This window comes from Mobula hypostoma, chromosome 6 (assembly GCF_963921235.1).
Source record: "Mobula hypostoma chromosome 6, sMobHyp1.1, whole genome shotgun sequence".
Lineage (NCBI taxonomy): Eukaryota > Metazoa > Chordata > Chondrichthyes > Myliobatiformes > Myliobatidae > Mobula > Mobula hypostoma.
This window is the reverse complement of record NC_086102.1, coordinates 192,076,048-192,097,661: the sequence shown is the minus strand read 5'-3', so window position 1 is coordinate 192,097,661 and position 21,614 is coordinate 192,076,048. Positions and strand designations below refer to the sequence as shown.

General features: G+C 42.0%; 1 protein-coding gene across 1 annotated transcript in view; it reads right to left on the bottom strand.

Annotated features, from left to right (window-relative positions):
• The window catches only part of acmsd (aminocarboxymuconate semialdehyde decarboxylase), an 86,332-nt gene extending 65,372 nt beyond the window's left edge, over nucleotides 1–20,960 (bottom strand). Inside the window, exons 1-4 of the mRNA XM_063052499.1 lie at nucleotides 20,810–20,960; nucleotides 16,708–16,752; nucleotides 9,799–9,895; nucleotides 1,927–1,976 (exon numbers count right to left, since the gene is read on the bottom strand). Of these exons, the coding sequence (XP_062908569.1) occupies nucleotides 1,927–1,976; nucleotides 9,799–9,895; nucleotides 16,708–16,752; nucleotides 20,810–20,866 (249 nt within the window). The 5' untranslated portion in view covers nucleotides 20,867–20,960. The remainder of the gene's footprint in view (nucleotides 1–1,926; nucleotides 1,977–9,798; nucleotides 9,896–16,707; nucleotides 16,753–20,809) is intronic.
• Between the last annotated feature and the right edge of the window lie 654 nt (nucleotides 20,961–21,614).

The following is a 21,614-nucleotide window of genomic DNA, read 5'->3' as shown; positions in this document are numbered from 1 at the left end:
GTGAGATTTCCCTTGGCAAATAATATGGCCAGAGTCCAACAGCAAAAAGTTCAATATCCGGGCTACAAACACGTTCCTTGATCGTAATACGCCCAGGATTGCACCATCTGTTGTTTACCAGACCGCCAGCCCCCCTCCTTTACGCTTACTGCTCTCAGTGCAATTCCGGTCAGCCCGAATGGTCTGGAAGCCCTCTATGGAAACGGGTATGTCCTCGTGCAGCCACGTCTCAGTAAAACACATAACACTGCACTCCGGAAATGTTCTCTGACTCCTGACAAGCGCCGTCAGTTCGTCCATTTTATTACCCAGCGATCTCACATTTCCCATGATGAGGGAGGGGAGACACGGCTTATAACTTCTCTTCTCCATAAGCCTCCGTTGTCTCAACCCAGTCCTGTTCCCTCGCCTTTTTGATCCCCCTCTGCATCCTCTGTGTGTTTTCCTCCAGATTTCAGCAGGGGTGTCCGCCGCTCTGTTCGTTAAACCGGCCGGCATTAGCGCAATCAGCTGGTCCCTGGAATAAACAATGCAACCATACTGCTGCCCCACTAATGAGACATGTAATTTGCACTGCAGTAAGCGATTTTATTCTGTTTCATGCTGTATAACTTACCATTAGCACCAAATGTTGTTCAGAATGCATTTTCTAATTTTTTCCAGTTTTCCAAATAGGCCTTGTCTTTATGTATCCTAACTCTTTACATTTGCTACACATTGGGTACTGTGTTTTTAAGGTCCTGATTTAATGGTGAATAACATTAAGACCGTAAGATACAGGAGCAGAATTAGGCCATTTGGCACATCGTGTCTGCTCTGTCATCATACAAACTGTATTGCTGTACTGTCAAACAAAAAAAAAGTCAATTTTATTTCATATAAAGTACTTTCCATCAACAGAAGGCAATCATAAGACCATAAGACATGGGAACAGAATGAGGTCATTTGACGTGTCAAGTCTGCTCCGCCATTCAATCATGACCTATCCTTTTTCCCTCCTCAACCCCATTTCCCAGTCTTTTCCCTGTTACCCATGATGCCATGTCCAATCAAGAACCTGTCAATCTCTGCCTTAAATATACCCAACGACCTGGCCTCCACGGTTGCATGTGACAACAAATTCCACAAATTCACAACCCTCTGGCTAAAGAAATTTATCTGCATCTGTTTCAAATGGATGCCCCTCTATCCTGAGGTTGTGCCCTCTTGTCCTAGACTCTCCCAGTATGGGAAACATCCTTTCCACATGTACTCTGTTTAGGCCTTTTAACATTTGAAATGTTTCAATAAGACCTTCCAACACTCCCCACCCCCAATCCTGCCAAATTCCAGTGAGTACAGACCCAGAGCCATTAAATGTTCCTTGTATTATAACCCTTTCATTCCTGGAATCTTCCTTGTGAACCTCCTCTGGACCCTCCCCAATGCCAGCACATCTTTTCTAAGATGAGGGCCCAAAACTGTTCACAATACTCAAGGTGAGGCCTCACCAGTGCCTTATAAAGCCTCAGCGTCACATCCCTGCTCTTGTATTCTAGACCTCTTGAAATGAATGCTAACATTGCATTTGCCTCTTCACCACCGACTCAACGGGCAAATGAACCTTTAGGGTGTTCTGTACAAGGACTCTCAAGCCCTTTTGCATCTCAGACATTTGCATTTTCTCCCCATTTAGAAAATTGACTGCACATTTATTTCTACTACCAAAGTGCATGGCCATACATTTTCCAACTTTGTATTTCATTTGCCACTCTGTTGCCCATTCTCCAAATTTGCAGCCTTCCTGTTTCCTCAACAGGACCTGTCTCTCCACCAATCTTTGTATCATCTGAAAACTTGGCAAGAAAGCCATCTACTCCATCATCTAAATCATTTCCATTTGCAGAACCGTTGTACTCACAGACTCATTCAGCTGTGCAAACTTACCCAGTAATTGAACATAACAGGGACAGTAGAGAGAACCTGCACCGTTACACCTGTCAATTAAACGTTTTACATCATTAAAAAATGTCATTTTCTGTTTCATTTCAGTTTCCACATGGATATCATCACCTTTTTGATTTTGAAATTGCTGCAGGTTCCAATTATTTGAACTAACCTGCTGCCATTGTTAACAGGTGAAATCATTTTGAGCTGAACTCATTTACCATAAGACCATAAGACATGGGGGCAGAATGAGGCCATCCAGCCTGTCGAGTCTCCTCCGCCATTCCATCATGGCTGATCCTGGATCCCACTCAAGTCCATACACTTGCCCTCTCGTCATATCCTCTGATGCCCTGACCAATCAGGATACAATCAAATTCCGCCTTAAATATACCCATGGACTTGGCTTCCACTGCAGTCTGGCATAGCATTCCATAGATTCACTACTCTCTGGCTAAAAAAAAACATTCCTCCTTACCTCTGTTAACCATAGAAACCATAGAACCATAGAAACTACAGCACAGAAACAGGCCCTTTGGCCCTTCTTGGCTGTGCCGAACCATTTTCTGCCTAGTCCCACTGACCTGCACACGGACCATATCCCTCCATACACCTCCCATCCATGTATCTGTCCAATTTATTCTTAAATGTTAAAAAAGAACCCGCATTTACCACCTCGTCTGGCAGCTCATTCCATACTCCCACCACTCTCTGTGTAGAAGCCCCCCCTAATGTTCCCTTTAAACTTTTCCCCCCTCACACTTAGCCCTTGTCCTCTGGTTTTTTTCTCCCCTTGCCTCAGTGAAAAAAGCCTGCTTGCATTCACTCTATCTATACCCATCATAATTTTATATACCTCTATCAAATCTCCCCTCATTCTTCTACGCTCCAGGGAATAAAGTCCTAACCTATTCAACCTTGCTCTGTAACTGAGTTTCTCAAGTCCCAGCAATATCCTGGTAAACCTCTGCACTCTTTCAACCTTATTTATAACCTTCCTGTAATTTGGTGACCAAAACTGAATACAATACTCCAGATTCGGCCTCACCAATGCCTTATACAACCTCATCATAACATTCCAGCTCTTATACTCAATACTTTGATTAATAAAGGCCAATGTACCAAAAGCTCTCTTTACGAACCTATCTACCTGTGATGCCACTTTTAGGGAATTTTGTATCTGTATTCCTAGATCCCTCTGTTCCACTGCACTCCTCAGTGCCTTACCATTAACCCTGTATGTTCTAACTTGGTTTGTCCTTCTAACGTGCAATACCTCACACTTGTCAGTATTAAACTCCATCTGCCATTTTTCAGCCCATTTTTCCAGCTGGTCCAAGTCCCTCTGCAGGCTCTGAAAACCTTCCTCACTGTCTACTATACCTCCAATCTTTGTATCATCAGCAAACTTGCTGATCCAATTTACCACATTATCATCCAGATCATTGATATAGATGACAAATAACAATGAACCCAGCACTGATCCCTGTGGCACACCACTAGTCACAGGCCTCCACTCAGAGAAGCAATTTTCTACCAGCACTCTCTGGCTTCTTCTATCGAGCCACTGTCCAATCCAATTTACTCTCCATGTATACCTAGCAACTGAATTTTCCTAACTAACCTCCCATACGGGACCCTGTCAAAGGCCTTACTGAAGTCCATGTAGACAATATCCACTGCCTTCCCTTCATCCACTTTCCTGGTAACCTCCTCGAAAAACTCCAACAGATTGGTCAAACATGACCTACCATGCACAAAGCCATGTTGACTCTCCCTAATAAGCCCCTGTCTATCCAAATGCTTGTAGATTCTGTCTCTTAGTACTCCCTCCAATAACTTACCTACTACTGACGTTAAACTCACCGGCCTATAATTTCCCGGATTACTTTTCGATCCTTTTTTAAACAACAGAACAACATGAGCCACTCTCCAATCCTCCGGCACTTCACCCGTAGACAGCGACATTTTAAATATTTCTGCCAGGGCCCCCGCAATTTCAACACTAGTCTCCTTCAAGGTCCGAGGGAACACCCTGTCAGGTCCCGGGGATTTATCCACTTTAATTTTCCTCAAGACAGCAAGCACCTCCTCCTTTTCAATCTGTACAGTTGTCATGGTCTCACTACTTGATTCCCTCAATTCCATAGATTTCATGCCAGCTTCCTTAGTAAATACAGACGCAAAAAACCTATTTAAGATCTCCCCCATTTCCTTTGGTTCCGCACAAAGCCGACCACTCTGATCTTCAAGAGGACCAATTTTATCCCTTACAATCCTTTTGCTCTTAATATACTTGTAAAAGCTCTTTGGATTATCCTTCACTTTGACTGCCAAGGCAACCTCATGTCTTCTTTTAGCCCTCCTGATTACTTTCTTAAGTATTTTCTTGCACTTCTTATACTCCTCAAGCACCTGATTTACCCCCCGTTTCCTATACATTTCATACAACTCCCTCTTCTTCTTTATCAGAGTTGCAATATCCCTTGAGAACCAAGGTTCCTTATTCCTATTCAATTTGCCTTTAATCCTGACTGGAACATACAAACTCTGCACTCTCAAAATTTCCCCTTTGAAGGCTTCCCACCTACCAATCACATCCTTGCCAGAGAACAACCTGTCCCAATCCACGCTTTTTAGATCCGTTCTCATTTCTTTAAATTTGGCCTTCTTCCAGTTCAGAACCTCAACCCTAGGACCAGATCTATCCTTGTCCATGATCAAATTGAAACTAATGGCATTATGATCACTGGAACCAAAGTGCTCCCCTACACAGACTTCCGTCACTTGCCCTAATTCCTTTCCTAACAGGAGATCCAATATTGCATCCTCTCTAGTTGGTCCCTCTATATACTGATTTAGAAAACTTTCCTGAACACATTTTACAAACTCTAAACCATCTAGACCCCTAACGGTATGGAAGTCCCAATCAATGTATGGAAAATTAAAATCCCCTACCACCACAACTTTATGTTTCCTGCAGTTGTCTGCTATCTCTCTGCAGATTTGCTCTTCCAAGTCTCGTTGACTATTGGATGGTCTGTAATACAATCCCACTAATGTGGCCATACCTTTCCTGTTTCTCAGCTCCACCCATAAGGACTCAGTAGACAAGCCCTCTAATCTGTCCTGCCTGAGCACTGCTGTAATATTTTCCCTAACAAGCAATGCTACTCCCCCACCTTTCATTCCTCTGCCTCGATCACATCTGAAACATCGGAACCCTGGAATATTAAGCTGCCAGTCCTGCCCCTCCTGTAGCTAAGTTTCACTAATTGCTACAACATCATAATTCCACATGTCAATCCACGCCCTCAACTCATCCGCCTTCCCCACAATATTCCTAGCATTGAAATATATACACCTCAGACGATTTTTACCACCACTCACAACCTTTCTATCAGCGGATTTGCTTAAACTTTCAATATCATTTATTTTCACCCCAGCCACACTGTCAGCTCTGGCACTCTGGTTCCCATCCCTGTTCTAAAAGGTTTCCCCTCAGTTTTGAGGCTGTGCCCTCTAGTTCTGGATACCCCCACCATCGGAAACATTCTCTCTATATCCACCCTATCTAGTCCTTTCAACATTCAGTAGATTTCAATGAGTTCCCCCCACATTCTTCTAAATTCCAGTGAGTACAGGCCCAAAGCTGCCAAATGGTCCTCATGTGCTAACCTCTTTATTCCCAGAAACATTTTCGTGAACCTCCTCTGGACTCTTTCCAATAACAACACATCCTTTCTAAGATATGGGGCCCAAAACTGTTGACAATACTCTAAGTGTGGCCTGAATAGTGTCTTACAGAGGCTCAGCATTAACTCCTTGCCTTTATATTCTATTCCCTTTGAAATAAGTGCCAACATTGCATTTGCCAAAATATTTAAATAATTACTGTATATTTAAAAAGAAAACAGAATTACAGATGTAAGGAGACAAACCCTTCAGTAAACCTATATCACATCAAGAAACCACAAATTTCATTGTGAAAGTAGTTTGTACCACCGGTGTGATGATGCATGCTGATCTCATTCATTCTATTTCAGTTACAAATGATGCAGATGTTTAAACTTCCTTGGAAGACCATCCCTATATTTGTATGATTATTCGTATAGACTCCTTTATTTTGTTGCTGAGAAAGAACTGTAGCATCACATTAAGTTTTAATCATATAATGGTATACTATGAGTGTAGCGATCGAAACATTCCAGGACAGTTTTTAATTCTGTGATAGCATACTAAGCTAAGTGTGATTGCACCCTGCAATTACATTTGATGGTGTGTTTTTGGGCCAATTGAGTGATCTGGTGCCTTGCTGACTCCAAGGGGGTTTGGTGAAGTTTGGAGCAGAGCATTCGGCCCGGAAGCCAAGAAAGCAGGGGACAGGGCATGAGATCATAATTGAGTCCAATTCTCACTGATCTCAGCATCAAGCAAGATTGAATCAACAAGGACGAGAGTGGAAGGCGAGAGGATGCTCTGCGCTGTCTGCCTGCATGTGACTGCTCTCGCTCTCTCCCTCTTGTTCACTGCTGCCAGTATCTTGGATCTTGGACAAGGTTTGATCAGCACGGTTTGTGCATTGGGCTCTGCACATCATGTTACATGTGTTTCTGGTTTCTGACCAGTCATTTTTTATTGCTATTTTGTGTGATTTTGATCAGGACTGACTGGCGGTATGGTCGGCAGTCAGCGAATGACACGGCACTAAACTGAACTGAACATTCCTAGACTGTTTCAAGAACTCTGTGGTTTAATATTTAATATTTTGTGTTTTCCACTTTCTTTTGTCGTTTGCATAGTTTGTTTTTAGTTTGTTATGTGTTTGATGTTCTCTTTGAAAGGGTTCCATGGTGCTTCTTTGTTCTGTGGCTGCAGGCATACTTCGATAATAAATGTACTTTGAATCCTTGAATCTTCGAGTCAAAGCAAGATCTTTTTGGAGAAAATACATGGCTTACCTCATGAGAGACTGCTCAGCAAAAGTTATCTTGTAAAGTGATAAACTAATTCCTGCAGTTGTGCTTTGGAATAAGATTGGTTCAGAACAAGTGAAGGGTGAAGAAGTAGTTACTGCCTGTTATTCTGCGAGCATTTAGGGCAGCAATGCAGATCCTCCATCTCTCTCCAAGCATTTAAAGGTTGCATGGATGAACTACAACAATTGTTCATCCCAGTTTGGCAAAAGAATAAATCAAGGAAGGTAGTGCACCCGTGGCTGACAAGAGAAATTAGGGATAGTATCAATTCCAAAGAAGAAGCATACAAATTAGCCAGAGAAAGTGGCTCACCTGAGGACTGGGAGAAATTCAGAGTTCAGCAGAGGAGGACAAAGGGCTTAATTAGGAAAGGGAAAAAAGATTATGAGAGAAAACTGGCAGGGAACGTAAAAACGGACTGTAAAAGCTTCTATAGATATGTAAAAAGGAAAAGATTGGTAAAGACAAATGTAGGTCCCTTGCAGACAGAAACAGGTGAATTGATTATGGGGAGCAAGGACATGGCAGACCAATTGAATAATTACTTTGGTTCTGTCTTCACTAAGGAGGACATAAATAATCTTCCAGAAATAGTAGGGGACAGAGGGTCCAGTGAGATGGAGGAACTGAGCAAAATACATGTTAGTAGGGAAGTGGTGTTAGGTAAATTGAAGGGATTGAAGGCAGATAAATCCCCAGGGCCAGATGGTCTGCATCCTAGAGTGCTTAAGGAAGTAGCCCAAGAAATAGTGGATGCATTAGTGATAATTTTTCAAAACTCGTTAGATTCTGGACTAGTTCCTGAGGATTGGAGGGTGGCTAATGTAACCCCACTTTTTAAAAAAGGAGGGAGAGAGAAACCAGGGAATTACAGACCGGTTAGCCTAATGTCGGTAGTGGGGAAACTGCTGGAGTCAATTATCAAGGATGTGATAACAGCACATTTGGAAAGCGGTGAAATGATCGGACAAAGTCAGCATGGATTTGTGAAAGGAAAATCATGTCTGACGAATCTCATAGAATTTTTTGAGGATGTAACTAGTAGAGTGGATAGGGGAGAACCAGTGGATGTGGTATATTTGGATTTTCAAAAGGCTTTTGACAAGGTCCCACACAGGAGATTAGTGTGCAAATTTAAAGCACATGGTATTGGGGGTAAGGTATTGGTGTGGGTGGAGAATTGGTTAGCAGACAGGAAACAAAGAGTGGGAATAAACGGGACCTTTTCAGAATGGGAGGCGGTGACTAGTGGGGTACCGCAAGGCTCAGTGCTGGGACCCCAGTTGTTTACAATATATATTAATGACTTGGATGAGGGAATTAAATGCAGTATCTCCAAGTTTGCGGATGACACGAAGCTGGGTGGCAGTGTTAGCTGTGAGGAGGATGCTAAGAGGATGCAGGGTGGCTTGGATAGGTTGGGTGAGTGGGCAAATTCATGGCAGATGCAATTTAATGTGGATAAATGTGAAGTTATCCACTTTGGTGGCAAAAATAGGAAAACAGATTATTATCTGAATGGTGGCCGATTAGGAAAAGGGGAGGTGCAACGACACCTGGGTGTCATTATACACCAGTCATTGAAAGTGTATTGCAGGTAGAGCAGGCAGTGAAAAAGGCAAATGGTATGCTGGCATTTATAACGAGAGGATTCGAGTACAGGAGCAGGGAGGTACTACTGCAGTTGTACAAGGCCTTGGTGAGACCACACCTGGAGTATTGTGTGCAGTTTTGGTCCCCTAATCTGAGGAAAGACATCCTTGCCATAGCGGGAGTACAAAGAAGGTTCACCGGATTGATTACTGGGATGGCAGGACTTTCATATGAAGAAAGACTGGATGAACTGGGCTTGTACTCGTTGGAATTTAGAAGATTGAGGGGGGATCTGATTGAAACGTATAAAATCCTAAAGGGATTGGACAGGCTAGATGCAGGAAGATTGTTCCCGATGTTGGGGAAGTCCAGAACGAGGGGCCATAGTTTGAGGATAGAGGGGAAGCCTTTTAGGACCGAGATTAGGAAAACCTTCTTCACACGGAGAGTGGTGAATCTGTGGAATTCTCTGCCACAGGAAACAGTTGAGGCCAGCTCATTGGCTATATTTAAGAGGGAGTTAGATATGGCCCTTGTGGCTAAAGGGATCAGGGGGTATGGAGGGAAGGCTGGGGTGGGGTTCTGAGTTGGATGATCAGCCATGATCATAATAAATGGCGGTGCAGGCTCGAAGGGCCGAATGGCCTACTCCTGCACCGATTTTCTATGTTTCTATGTTTCCTTGGCCATCTTCTCTATTGTGCCCAGATATAGTTCAAGGTCCTCATTTCTGCCTCTACAGCACAACGTCAAGTTGTCTTTGGTCTCCCGCATTTCCTCTACCCTTCAGGGATCCAATATATTGCTGTCTTGATGATGGAGTTGGCCTCTCTTCTCATTACATGCCAATTCTTCTCCAATGTTTCCTCATGATGATTATGGCTATGCCCTCTTGGCAACACTGAAGGAGTAGGGCATGGCTGGAGATCTTCCTTAGGCAGAAAATACAGAGGTGTGGAATGACAACAGCTTGGCAATGTTGTTCTTCTTCTCTGTCATGTGTCAGCATTCTGACCCATACAAGAGTGTGGCCAGAACACAGCTCTGCTCCAGCTTCACCCTGGTGTGGACGCTGGACTTGGCTGATCCTCATATGAAGACATTTCTCACTTTGCAGAGTCTGCACTGGATGCTGTCCTTGGTCCCATCATCCGGCTGAATGAAGCTGCCCTGGTAGGTGTCACCTAAAGCATGAACTCTATTTCTCTTCCCACAGATGATGTCTAACCTTCTGAGTGTGTCAATAATAAATCAATTCTAATTCATGGAGAAATGTGCACCATACTAGACCTCCATTTACCTGACTGATCCATTTCTTTAATTCGGACTTGAGGATCCCAGCAGTTTTCTTGTACCACTCTGAAGACATTACCATCTTTCATCATTTTTGCTTCACCCTTTTTGTAAACAGAACAATTTAATTTAAGAATTTGTTCAGTAATATCATTGCAAGCTGTTGGATTTAGGCAATCAGAAATAGGGAAAATAGGGTACCAGAAATCCAGGAGCACCTGTAAGATAGGGTATTCTAACAGGACGACAATGACAACTGTCTTTATTCAGATCCAAAGCAGGTGAAATATTTAAGGAAAACCAAAAGGGGAGCTCCTTCACTTGGAGGGCGGTGGGTGTGTGGAACGAGCTGCCAGTGGAAGTTGGGAATGTGGGTTCAATAGTAACTTTTAAGAGAACCTTTAAGAGAATCAAATTGGTCAACGCAGTCTTGAGGAGGACTTCATAGAATGCATCCGTGATGGCTTTCTTAAACAGCATGTTACTGAACCTACAAGGGAATGTGCTATCTTAGATCTGGTCCTGTGCAATGAGACAGGTAAAATTAGTGATCTTGTAGTTAGGGATCCTCTTGGAAAGAGTGATCACAGTATGATTGAATTTCTCAATCAAATGGAGGGTGCAGTAGCTCGATCTAAAACCAGTGTAATATGCTTCAACAATGGACACTACAATGGGATGAAGGAGGATTTGGCTATGTAGACTGGGAACACTGGCTATATGGTGGGGCAGTTGATGAGCAGTGGAAGACTTTCAAAGAGATGTTTCATGGTGCTCAACGAAAGTATATTCCAATTGAAAGCAAGGACAGTAAGGGTGGGGAGAGCCAGCCTTGTGGATAACTAAGGAAATAAAAGGAGGCATCAAGCTAGAAGCTCACACGTACAAAATTGCCAACAGTATTGGGAAACTGGAAGATTGGGAAAACTTTAAAAACCAACAAAGAACCACAAAGTGAGCAATAAAGAAAGGGAAGCTAGATTATGAAAAAAAATGAGCACAAAATATATAAACGGATAATAAAAGTATTTAATAATTATATAAAGTGGCAAAGGGTGGCTAAAGTGAACGCAGGTCCCTTGGAGAACAAGAAGGGGGAATTAGACCATAAAACCATAAGGCATAGGAGCAGAATTAGACCCACTGGCTCATCGAGTCTGCTCTGTCATTCAATCATGACTGATCTTTTTTTTAAAATCTCTTGCTCAACCCCAGTTCCTAGCCTTCTCCCTGTAACCTTTAATGCCATGTCCAATCAAGAACCTATCAATCTCTGCCTAAAATATACCCAATGACCTGGCCTCCACAGCTGCATGTGGCAACAAATTCCACAAATTCATCACCCTTTGGCTAAAGAAATTTCTCTGCATCTCTGTTTTGAAAGGGTGCCCCTCAATCCTGCTCCCTTGTCCTAGACTCTCCCACCATGGGAAACATCCTTTCCACATCTACTGTTTAGGCCTTTCAACATTCGACAGGTTTCCATGAGATCCTCCCTCATCCTTCTGAATTCCAGCGAGTACAGACCCAGAGCCATCAAACATTCCTCGTATGATAACCCTTTCATTCCTGGAATCATCCTTGTGAACCTCCTCTGGACCCTTTCCAATGCCAGGACATCTTTTCTAAGAAGAGGGGCCCAAAACTGTTCACAAAACTCAAGGTGATGTTTTACCAGGTGCCCTATAAAGCCTCAGCATCACATCCCTGCTTCTGTATTCTAGACCTCTTGAAATGTATGCTAACATTGCATTTGCCTTCCTCACCACTGCCTCAACCTGCAAGTTAACCTTCAGGGTGTTCTGCACAAGAACTCTCAAGTCCCTCTGCATCTCAGATTCCTAGATTTTCTCTCCATTTAGAAAATAGTTCGCACATTTATTTCTACTACCAAAGTGCATGACCATGCATTTTCCAACATTGTATTTCATTTGCCACTTTCCTGCCCATTCTCCTAATCTGTCTAGTCCTCCTACATCCTACCTGTTTCTTCAACACTACCTGCCCCTCCAGCAATCTTTGTATCATCGGCAAACTTGGCAACAAAGCCAACTATTCCATCATCTAAATTATTTACATACAGCATAAAAAGAAGTGGTCCCAACACCGACCCCTGCCGAACACCACTAGTCACTGGCAGCCAACCAGAAAAGGATCCTTTCATTCCCACTAGCTGCCTCCTACCAATCAGCCAATGCTCTAATCAGGTTAGTAACTTTCCTGTAATACCATGGGCTCTTAACTTGGTAAGCAGCCTCATCTGTGGCATCTTGTCAAAAGTCTTCTGAAAGTCCAAATATCCAACATCCACTGCATCCCCTTTATCTATCCTACTTGTAATCTCCTCAAAGAATTCCAATAGGTTCATCAGGCAGGATTTTCCCTGAAGGAAATCATGCTGACTTTGTACTATCTTGTCCTGTGTCACCAAGTACTCCATCACCTCATCCTTAACAATTGACTCTACTATCTTCCCAACCACTGAGGTCAGGCTAACTGATCCATAATTTCCTTTCTGCTGCCTTCCTCCTTTCTTAAAAAGTGGAGTGATATTTGCAATTTTCCAGTCTGGCACCATGCTAGCAACCAATGATTTTTGAAAGTTCATTTCTAATGCCACCACAACCTCTAACGCTATATCTTTCAGAACCCTAGGGTGCAGTTCCTCTGGTTAGGGTGACTTATGTACCTTTAGGTCTTTCAGTTTTTTGAGCACCTTCTCTCTTGTAACAGTAACTGCACCCACTTCTCTTCCTTCACACACTACAACATCTGGCATACTGCTAGGAATTGATATTGGGAAATGAGGAAATGGCAGAGGCTTTGAATGACTATTTTGTGTTGGTCTTCATGGTAGAGGACATGTCTAAGATGCCAAAGAGAGATGTTATTGATGTGATGGGAGGTGAGGACCTCGATACAACAGCTATCACTAAAGAGGTAGTGCTGAGCAAACTTGTGGGCCTGAAGACAGATAAGACCTCAGGTTCTGATGGAATGCATCCCAGGGTACTGAAGGAAATGGCAGGAATTATAGTAGAGGCTTTGGTGATAGTTTACCAAAATTCTCTGGACTCTGGGCAGGTCCTGGCAGATTGGATGATGGCAGATGTAACTTTACTGTTCAAAAAAGGATGTAGACAAAAGGCAGGTAACTATAGGCCCGTTAGTTTAACATCTGTAGTTGGGAGAATGCTTGAAGCTATCACTAAAGAAGAAATAGTGAGGCATCTGGAAAGAAATGGAGCCATCAGGCAGACGCAGCAAGGATTCGGCAAAGGCAGGTCCTGTTTGATAACCTTACTGGAGTTCTTTGAGGATATAACGAGTACAGTGGATAGAGGGATGTAGATCAATTTTATTTACTTGGATTTCCGGAAGACTTTCGATAAGCTGCCACATAAAAGACATACATAAGATAAGGATGCATAGAGTTGGGGTGATGTATTAGCATGGATAGAGGATTGGTTAACTAATAGAAAGCAGAGAGTTGGGATACATGGGTGACACTCTGGTTGGCAATCAGTGGTGAGTGGTGTACCACAGGGGTCGGTGCTGGGCCTGCAACTGTTTATGATATACATTAACGATCTGGAAGAGGGGACAGAGTGTAGTGTATCTCAGTTTGCTGATGATATTAAAATGAGTGGAAAAGCAAATTATGCAGAAGATACGGAGAGTCTGCAGAGAAATTTAGATAGGTTAAGTGAGTGAGCAAGGGTCTGGCAGATGGAGTACAATGCTGGTAAATATGACATCATTCACTTTGGAAGGGAAAATGAAAGAGCAGATTGTTATTTAAATGGTAAAAAATTGCAGCATGCTGGTGTGCAGAGGGACTTGGGAGTGCTTGTGCATGAATCACAAAAGGTTGGTTTGCAGGTGCAGCAGGCTATCAAAAAGGCAAATAGAATGTGGATGTTTTTGCTAGAGGGATTGAACTTAAGAGCAGGGAGGTTATGCTGCAATTGTACAGGGTACTGGTGAGGTCGCACCTGGAGTACTGTGTGCTGTTCTGGTCTCCTTACTTGAGGAAGGATATACTGGCTTTGGAGGCTGTGCAGAGGAGGTTCACCACGTTGATTCCAGAGATGAGGGGGTTAGACTATGAGGAGAGATCGAGTCACCTGGGACTGTACTCACTGGAATTCAGAAGAATGAGAGGAGATCTTATAGAAACATATAAAATTATGAAAGAGGTAGATAAGATAAAGGCAGGAAAGTTGTTTCCACTGGTAGGTGGGATGAGAACTAGGGGACATAGCCTTAAGATTCGGAGGAGTAGATTTAAGACGAAGATGAGGAGGAACTGCTTTTCCCAGAGGGTGGTAAGCCTGTGGAATTCTCTGCACAATGAAGCAGTGGAGGCTACCTCAGTAAATGAGGACTCCCAAGTCTCTTTGCACCTTGGATTGGGAATGTGGTACTGACCTTTGGCTTCAGCGTTAGAGTTTGCAGTGGCACATGGAGGCCAAGGCCTTCGATGTGTTGTGACTGAGGAGTTGTTGAATGGATTGGGAGAAGGTAGGTTGGAGGGTTGGGAATATGAAGAGAAAACAAAGCAAGGATATGGACTGGGCAAGCAGGAAGCACTGGAGGACAAGTAGGAAGGTAGGCCTTAGATAGGGACATTGGCACCTTTAGAGGGTGGTTGGGAGATTGGACAGTACAGAATCCTAAGAACGAGTGGTAGGGATGGGTTGATCTCATACGATGAATACTAAAGGTTGAAGGTAAGCATGGGAAGTTGTGATCCAATATGAGAATCAGAATCAGGTTTATTATCACCGGCATGTGTTGTGAAATTTGTTAACTTAGCAGCAGCAGTTCAATGCAATACATAATATAGAATAATAATAATAATAATAATAATAAATAAGTAAATCAATTACAGTATATGTATATTGAATAGACCAAAAATCATGCAAAAAACAGAAATAATATATATTAAAAAAGTGAGGTAGCATTCAAGGGTCCAATGTCCATTTAGGAATCAGATGGCAGAGGGGAAGAAGCTGTTCCTGAATTGCTGAGTGTGTGACTTCAGGTTTCTGTACCTCCTACCTGATGGTAACAGTGAGAAAAGGCCATGCCCTGGGTGTTGGAGGTCCTTAATAATGGACGCTGCCTTTCTGAGACACCGCTCCTTGAAGATGTCCTGGGTACTTTGTAGGCTAGTGCCCAAGATGGAGCTGACTAGATATACAACCCTGTGCAGCTACTTTCAGTCCTGTGCAGTAGCCCCAGACGGTGATGCAGCCTGTCGGAATGCTCGCCACAGTACAGCTATAGAAGTTTTTGAGTGTATTTGTGGACATACCAAATCTCTTCAAATTCCTAATGAAGTATAGCCGTTGTCTTGCCTTCTTTATAACTGCATCGATATGTTGGGACCAGGTTAGATCCTCAGAGATCTTGACACCCAGGAACTTGAAGCTGCTCACTCTCTCCACTTCTGATCCCTCTATGAGGATTGGTATGTGATCCTTCATCTTACCCTTCCTGAAGTCCACAATCAGCTCTTTCGTCTTAGTGATGTTGAGTGCCAGGTTGTTGCTGTGGCACCACTCCACTAGTTGGCATATCTCGCTCTTGTACGTCCTCTTGTCACCATCTGAGATTCTACCAAGAACGGTTGTACCATCAGCAAATTTATAGATGGTGTTTGAGCTATGCCTAGCCACATAGTCATGGGTATAGAGTGAGTAGAGCAGTGGGCTAAGCACACACCCCTGGGTGCACCAGTGTTGATTGTCAGCAAGGAGAATATGTTATCACCAATCCACACAGATTGTGGTCTTCCAGTTAGGAAGTTGAGGATCAAATTGCAGAGGGAGGTACAGAGGCCCAGGTTCTGCAACTTCTCAATCAGGATTGTGGGAATGATGGTATTAAATCCTGAGCTATAGTCGATGAACAGCATCCTGACATGGGTGTTTGTGTTGTCAAGGTGGTCTAAAGCCATGTGAAGAGCCATTGAGATTGCATCTGCTGTTGACCTCTTGTGGTGATAGGCAAATTGCAATGGGTCCAGGTCCTTGCTGAGGCAGGAGTTCAGTCTAGTCATGACCAATCTCTCAAAGCATTTCATCACTGTCGACGTGAGTGCTACTGGGCAATAGTCATTAAGGCAGCTCACAATATTCTTCTTAGGCACTGGGATAATTGTTGCCTTTTTGAAGCAAGTGAGCAAGCCCATAGCAGTGAGAGGTTGAAAATGTCCTTGAATTCTCTGGCCAGTTGGTTGGCACAGGTTTCAGGGCCTTACTAGCTACTACATCTGGACCTTCTGTCTTGCGGGGTTTGTCTCTTTAAAGACTGCCCAGCCTCGGCTGGGACAGCCTATTTGTTCCTATTTCCAGAACAATGTGGCTCTAGTTTGTCTAAAGTGTTTCACAGGAAGTGTCACAGTGGACTAGTTGACATGCTTAAATGGGTGGAAATCAGATCAGCTTCTCCCGAGTGACTCAGGCTTAGAACACTTCATCACATTTCCAGACTGAAGCAAAATGAGCTGAAAACAATTGTTACTGCTTTTCACTGCAGGAGAAATTGAGTCGTATTGTGCTTTTTATTTTTAGGGAATATAATTAAATTTCTCGGGTTATTATGCACAGGTACCTACTCAAAACTGTACAGTTAGATGTGGTATTTCTGGGGTAGAGATGGTGCATTATGAATGGTAATTGCAGAGAGATATGTAGAGCAGATTTTTAAGCAAGTTAATTGCCATTGGTTGGTAGCATCAAGCAGAGAAGGAAGGTAAATGACGAGAAGTATTGCAGCATGAAATGAGGAAATACAATTCAGGGGATCACAAAAACAAGAAAGCTATGATTTTGTATTATTCTGTTCAAAATCCTTAATTGATGTGCAATTGATTATCTATCACTCTTTCAAATTCGAATAAGCATACCTTGCAGTGATGGTGAAGTTGTACCCAACCGTCATATCCATATCTCTGGTGAAAGAGAAAGCCTGGTTTATTTTACATACAGATAGAAATAACTTTTATATACAGTAGCTTTCAAACTGGATAAAGTTCCAAACTGCTCTGAATTCACATGAGAGCTATTGCTAATTTCTCGACAATTGTTGTAATTATTACCTCTTAACAGGAATTCTGTTTCAACATTTGAAGAGATTGTGGTCGCCCCAGAAGTTTTGGTCACCTGCACCTGCGAGTGTGAGAGTTGGGAAACTGCAAAATTTCATAGTGACTCACTGGATAATGCGAGGCGAACACAAATTTGATTGGGTACACTTGAATATTAGTTTGTTCATTATGTGCCATGTCATATGACGTGGGTGATCATAGTCTTTCCATGACTATGATTGTTCTTGGCAAATTTTTCTACAGAAGTGGTTTGCCATTGCTTTCCCCTGGGCAGTGTCTTTACAAAATGGGTGACCCCAGACATTATCAATGTCCATCAGAGGTTGTCTGCCTGGTGTCAGTGGTCGACTCACCAGTCCTTGTGTTATGCATCAGCTGCTCATATGATCATCCACCACCTACTCCCATGGCTTCACGAGACCCTGATTCGGGGAGTGGGGCGTGGTGCTAAACTGGTGCTACAGCTTGCACAAGGCCAGCTGAGGAAAGGGACACCTGACATGTCCTTTAGTAGAGAGCTATCCCCACCCCGCCACCCAACTAGAAAATTTAACTTTGCATTTTCCTCTGCGATCAGGTATGAAAGCATGGTAATTGGGAGAGGAGGAGGCAAAATGAAATATTATTGACCCGAAATTGTAGTCTTGTTTTAATACAACCTTTTAGACAATAGACAATGGGTGCAGGAGTAGGCCATTCGGCCCTTCGACCCAGCACCGCCATTCACTGTGATCATGGCTGACCACAATCAGTATCCACTTCCTGCCTTATCCCCATAACCTTTGATTCCGCTATCTTTAAGAGCTCTATCCATCTCTTTCTTGAAAGCATCCAGAGACTTGGCCTCCACAGCCTTCTGGGGCAGAGCATTCCATACATCCACCACTTTCTGGGTGAAAAAGTTTTTCCTCAACTCCGTTCTAAATGGCCTACCCCTAATTCCTAAACTATGGCCTCTGGTTCTGGACTCACCCATCAGCGGGAACATGCTTCCTGCCTCCAGCGTGTCCAATCCCTTAATAATTTTATATGTTTCAATAAGATTCCCCTCTCAGCCTTCTAAATTCCAGAGTATACAAGCCCATTCGCTCCAATCTTTCAACATATGACAGTCTTGCCATCCCGGGAATTAACCTTGTGAACCTGCGCTGCACTCCCTCAATAGCAAGAATGTCCTTCCTCAAATTTGGAGACCAAAACTGCACACAGTAATGAAAGAAACATATTTTTTATATATATTTTTTTTTCTCAATTGAAAAAAATGGGGTCAGTTTGGACAAAGTGGATCAAGTTTTAGACTACTCATTAAACATATAGCAATCCTATCCTTTTGAAATTATGCTGGATGGGACTCCTGCAAAAGACAACTGATGGCTCATTAACAAACCAAACTGATGGCCTGAATGCAGCAAGGAGTCACATTTATTGAGACTCATTAGCCCTCCCCAACCTCAGTCTCACTCAGTTTTCACTGCTATCATCAGCTCCTCCACGTTCACTTTGCAAATAAAACCAGACCTGTTCCTTTACACAAATACTGCTTACTGAGTATTTCAGTGTTTTGTTTGTGGGAGAACTCTTCTGATATTTCTCCATCAGTGTTCATTTTTCTTAATTTTTAACACATTTTAAACTCAGCATCTGTTAAGATACTTTCAGTTCACCACCCTGTGCCAACCAATAGAACACAGTCCAGAGAAAACGTAAGATATTAATGCAGTGGAACAAAATGGATGAAGCTGCAGTTAAGTTATAGAATGATTCATTATTAATGTTTTGAAGACTGAAATACAGTATAAAAGATTTTTTTTCCTATAACTGGATCTATAGAGGCCAGCCGGTTCTTTGTTTTATCAAATCTGTGAGTTGGAGTCAGTGATGGAAAGCAAATGAGATCCCTTTTAAAACTTGCTTGGGCTTCCTTACTCTGCGTGTGTGCTTTGGCTGAACAACCATTATCATATCCTATTTTATAAAAGTCCATAGAGAACTTAAGTATGATATTGAAAGATGATATTTCTGCTGTAGAAGGTGAAAACATGAAAGATATTCTACATCAAAACTCTTATCCCAATGGTAGTAAATGTCCTTCAATTAAATGAATGAATTTTTGTTTGGATCTTCTGGAAAGTTATGTGAAAAATGTATTGCCTTTAGCAGTTGAATTAACATTTTTAAAATTATGATTATATAAATCTTTGTGTTGAAGCTAGTGTCAATGGTAATGTGAATAAAAGCAATGCTAGTTAGTAAATATTATGTTCTCCCTGTGACTGTACGGGTTTCCTCTGGATAGTTCTGTCTCCTCACATTCCAAAACGTACAGGTTAGGTTTAGTAAGTAGAGGGCCTGCTATGCTAGTGCCAGAAGCATGGAGACACTTGCAGGCTGCCCCAGACTGTGCTCAGCTCAGTGTTGATGCAAACAACACAGTTATTATATACTCTGATGTACATACGTCAATTAAAGCTAATCTGACTGTTACCAATCTGTATCCAATTCCTTAAAATAGCTTTTGATATTCCAGTTCCTATTTTATAAAATTCCTCATCTCCATGGTATTTGGAGTTTAATGACATGTTAGTTGTGACTGAGGGAAACTTGAACATTCATAGGTTCTAAATAAAACCTTTTTTTTGTCACACTGATGTGACTCTACCTTTATTTCGATGTGTTATCTTTCAATTTGTTGATCTATTAGTTTGTTCCACCTGCTGTGTTTCAAAGTAATTGTTGCCCTGACAACTCTGGTCTGCACTCTATTAGATATTCCCACTGTTCTCTAGACCTCCCCCTCTCTTCACTTAAACCAGCTTCTCATTTCATTTTTCTAGTAATGATAAAAGGCCTTTTACTTCAAAGTGGTTATTCTGTTTCTCTCCCCACTGATACTTTCTGATTTGCTGAATGCCTCCAGAATTCATATTCAGAATCAGGTTTATACTTTCTTGTATCTGAAATCCTTTGCTATCACCACAACATTTCAATCTACCTCTTCTTTTGATTCCCACTCTCTCATGGATCTGACATTCTATGACATGAGGAATGCTCTCTGTATCCTTTCTGCGATAACTCAGAAATATCACTGCATCATAGATTGTTTTCAGGTTTCAGTGAAATCAAAGGTCAAGTAAACTTTCACTAAGTGTAAATTAATCATTAAAGCGCAAAGTTCACTGTGGAAGTGGAGACAACCTGTGTGCTTGTAATGGAAAGCAGACGGAAACAAAGTGCTGTAACAATGATAGCATCTGATAACTGGTTACTTGTCTCATAACGTGCCATTTTCAATGTTCGTTAATTCTTCAAACAAATCTTATTTTGTCTCATTTTTAACTTTTATTAAAACTGGCATGAAACAGACCCTTCCAGCACTTTGTGCCATGCTACCCAGTAATCCCCCGATTTAACCCCAGCCTAATCACGGGACAATTTACAATGACCAATGAACCTACTAACTCCGACATCTTTGGACTGTAGAAGTAGCCGGAGAAAAGCCCATGAGGTCAGAGGGAGACTGTAATACCCCCAACAGACAGTGGTGGTAATCGAACCTCGGTCACTGGTACAGTACTGTAAAGATTTGTGCTAACCATTGCATACTGTGCTGCACCTTTCATTGGCTTTGAACAAATTCTGACTACTTTGGATACGTTTTACACTGAGACTGTATCTTTCCATTTTTGAACATCTTTTGTAAACAGTTATGTTCAAAACTGCTTCGTGTTTAACTTCACTTTAGATGCCTCCAAGTTTCATAAAGACATTTGTTATTACTTTAAATTTTTTTTTACATATTTATACTTTTTATTCCTTCAAAATTTAATTGCCTCTTTGCTCAATGTGATTTTTTCAGTTTAATATTTCTCAAAAACAGAAAAATATACAGTTAGAATGTTACCTGCTTCAGATTAGGCCACTCTTTGGGCAAGATGTGACTGTGTAAATCAATCTTCATCCCTGCACAGCAAGCAATTCAGCTGCTGTGTGATTTGATCTCCTGATGCAAACTATAGCCCACTCTTTTAGATCTTCTCTTCCTCTGAGGGGTATAGCTGTACAGTAACCAATCATAGCTCAAATTGGCAACAAATCGATAAGGTACAAAGTACAGTATAGAGGAGAACATGGTGAATCTATTTGTAATCAAACTGCAAACATAAGGCATATTTTAATGATGATAAGAACTTATTGACAAAATAAATTGTAAACTGGTTGTTTTCAACCTAACACATGAATGTGCTGTTTTCAATCATGTAAACACTGAAATGTTCCAGAAAAATTTGATATGATTATGCTATAATTAAGCTTCAGAATAAAGAGAGAGAAGAATTGGAACACTTTCTAAAATGTGGAGTGCAATATACAGTAAGTATTGGGTATTTTATGCAGCAGAATTGTAAATCAGAGCTCTGAATTATAATGTAATAGGACTGAAAGAGAAATAGTGTGTACTTAGTGGACTGTGAACTAAATATAGTAGACTAGGCCATTGGTTAATCAAGGCAGTCACTTGTTTGGCACAAGAAATTAGTCTTTGGTGCGACAGTTGGATATTGACTCTAATCGTAGCTACATCCAATGCTCTCAGCTGTTGTATATGTCATATGAATCTGTGACGATGAGAATTTTTAAAGAATGAGATGGACAGGAAGAATCAAAAAATGAAATGTATTTGGTTACAACCCAACAGGTTAGCAATTTGT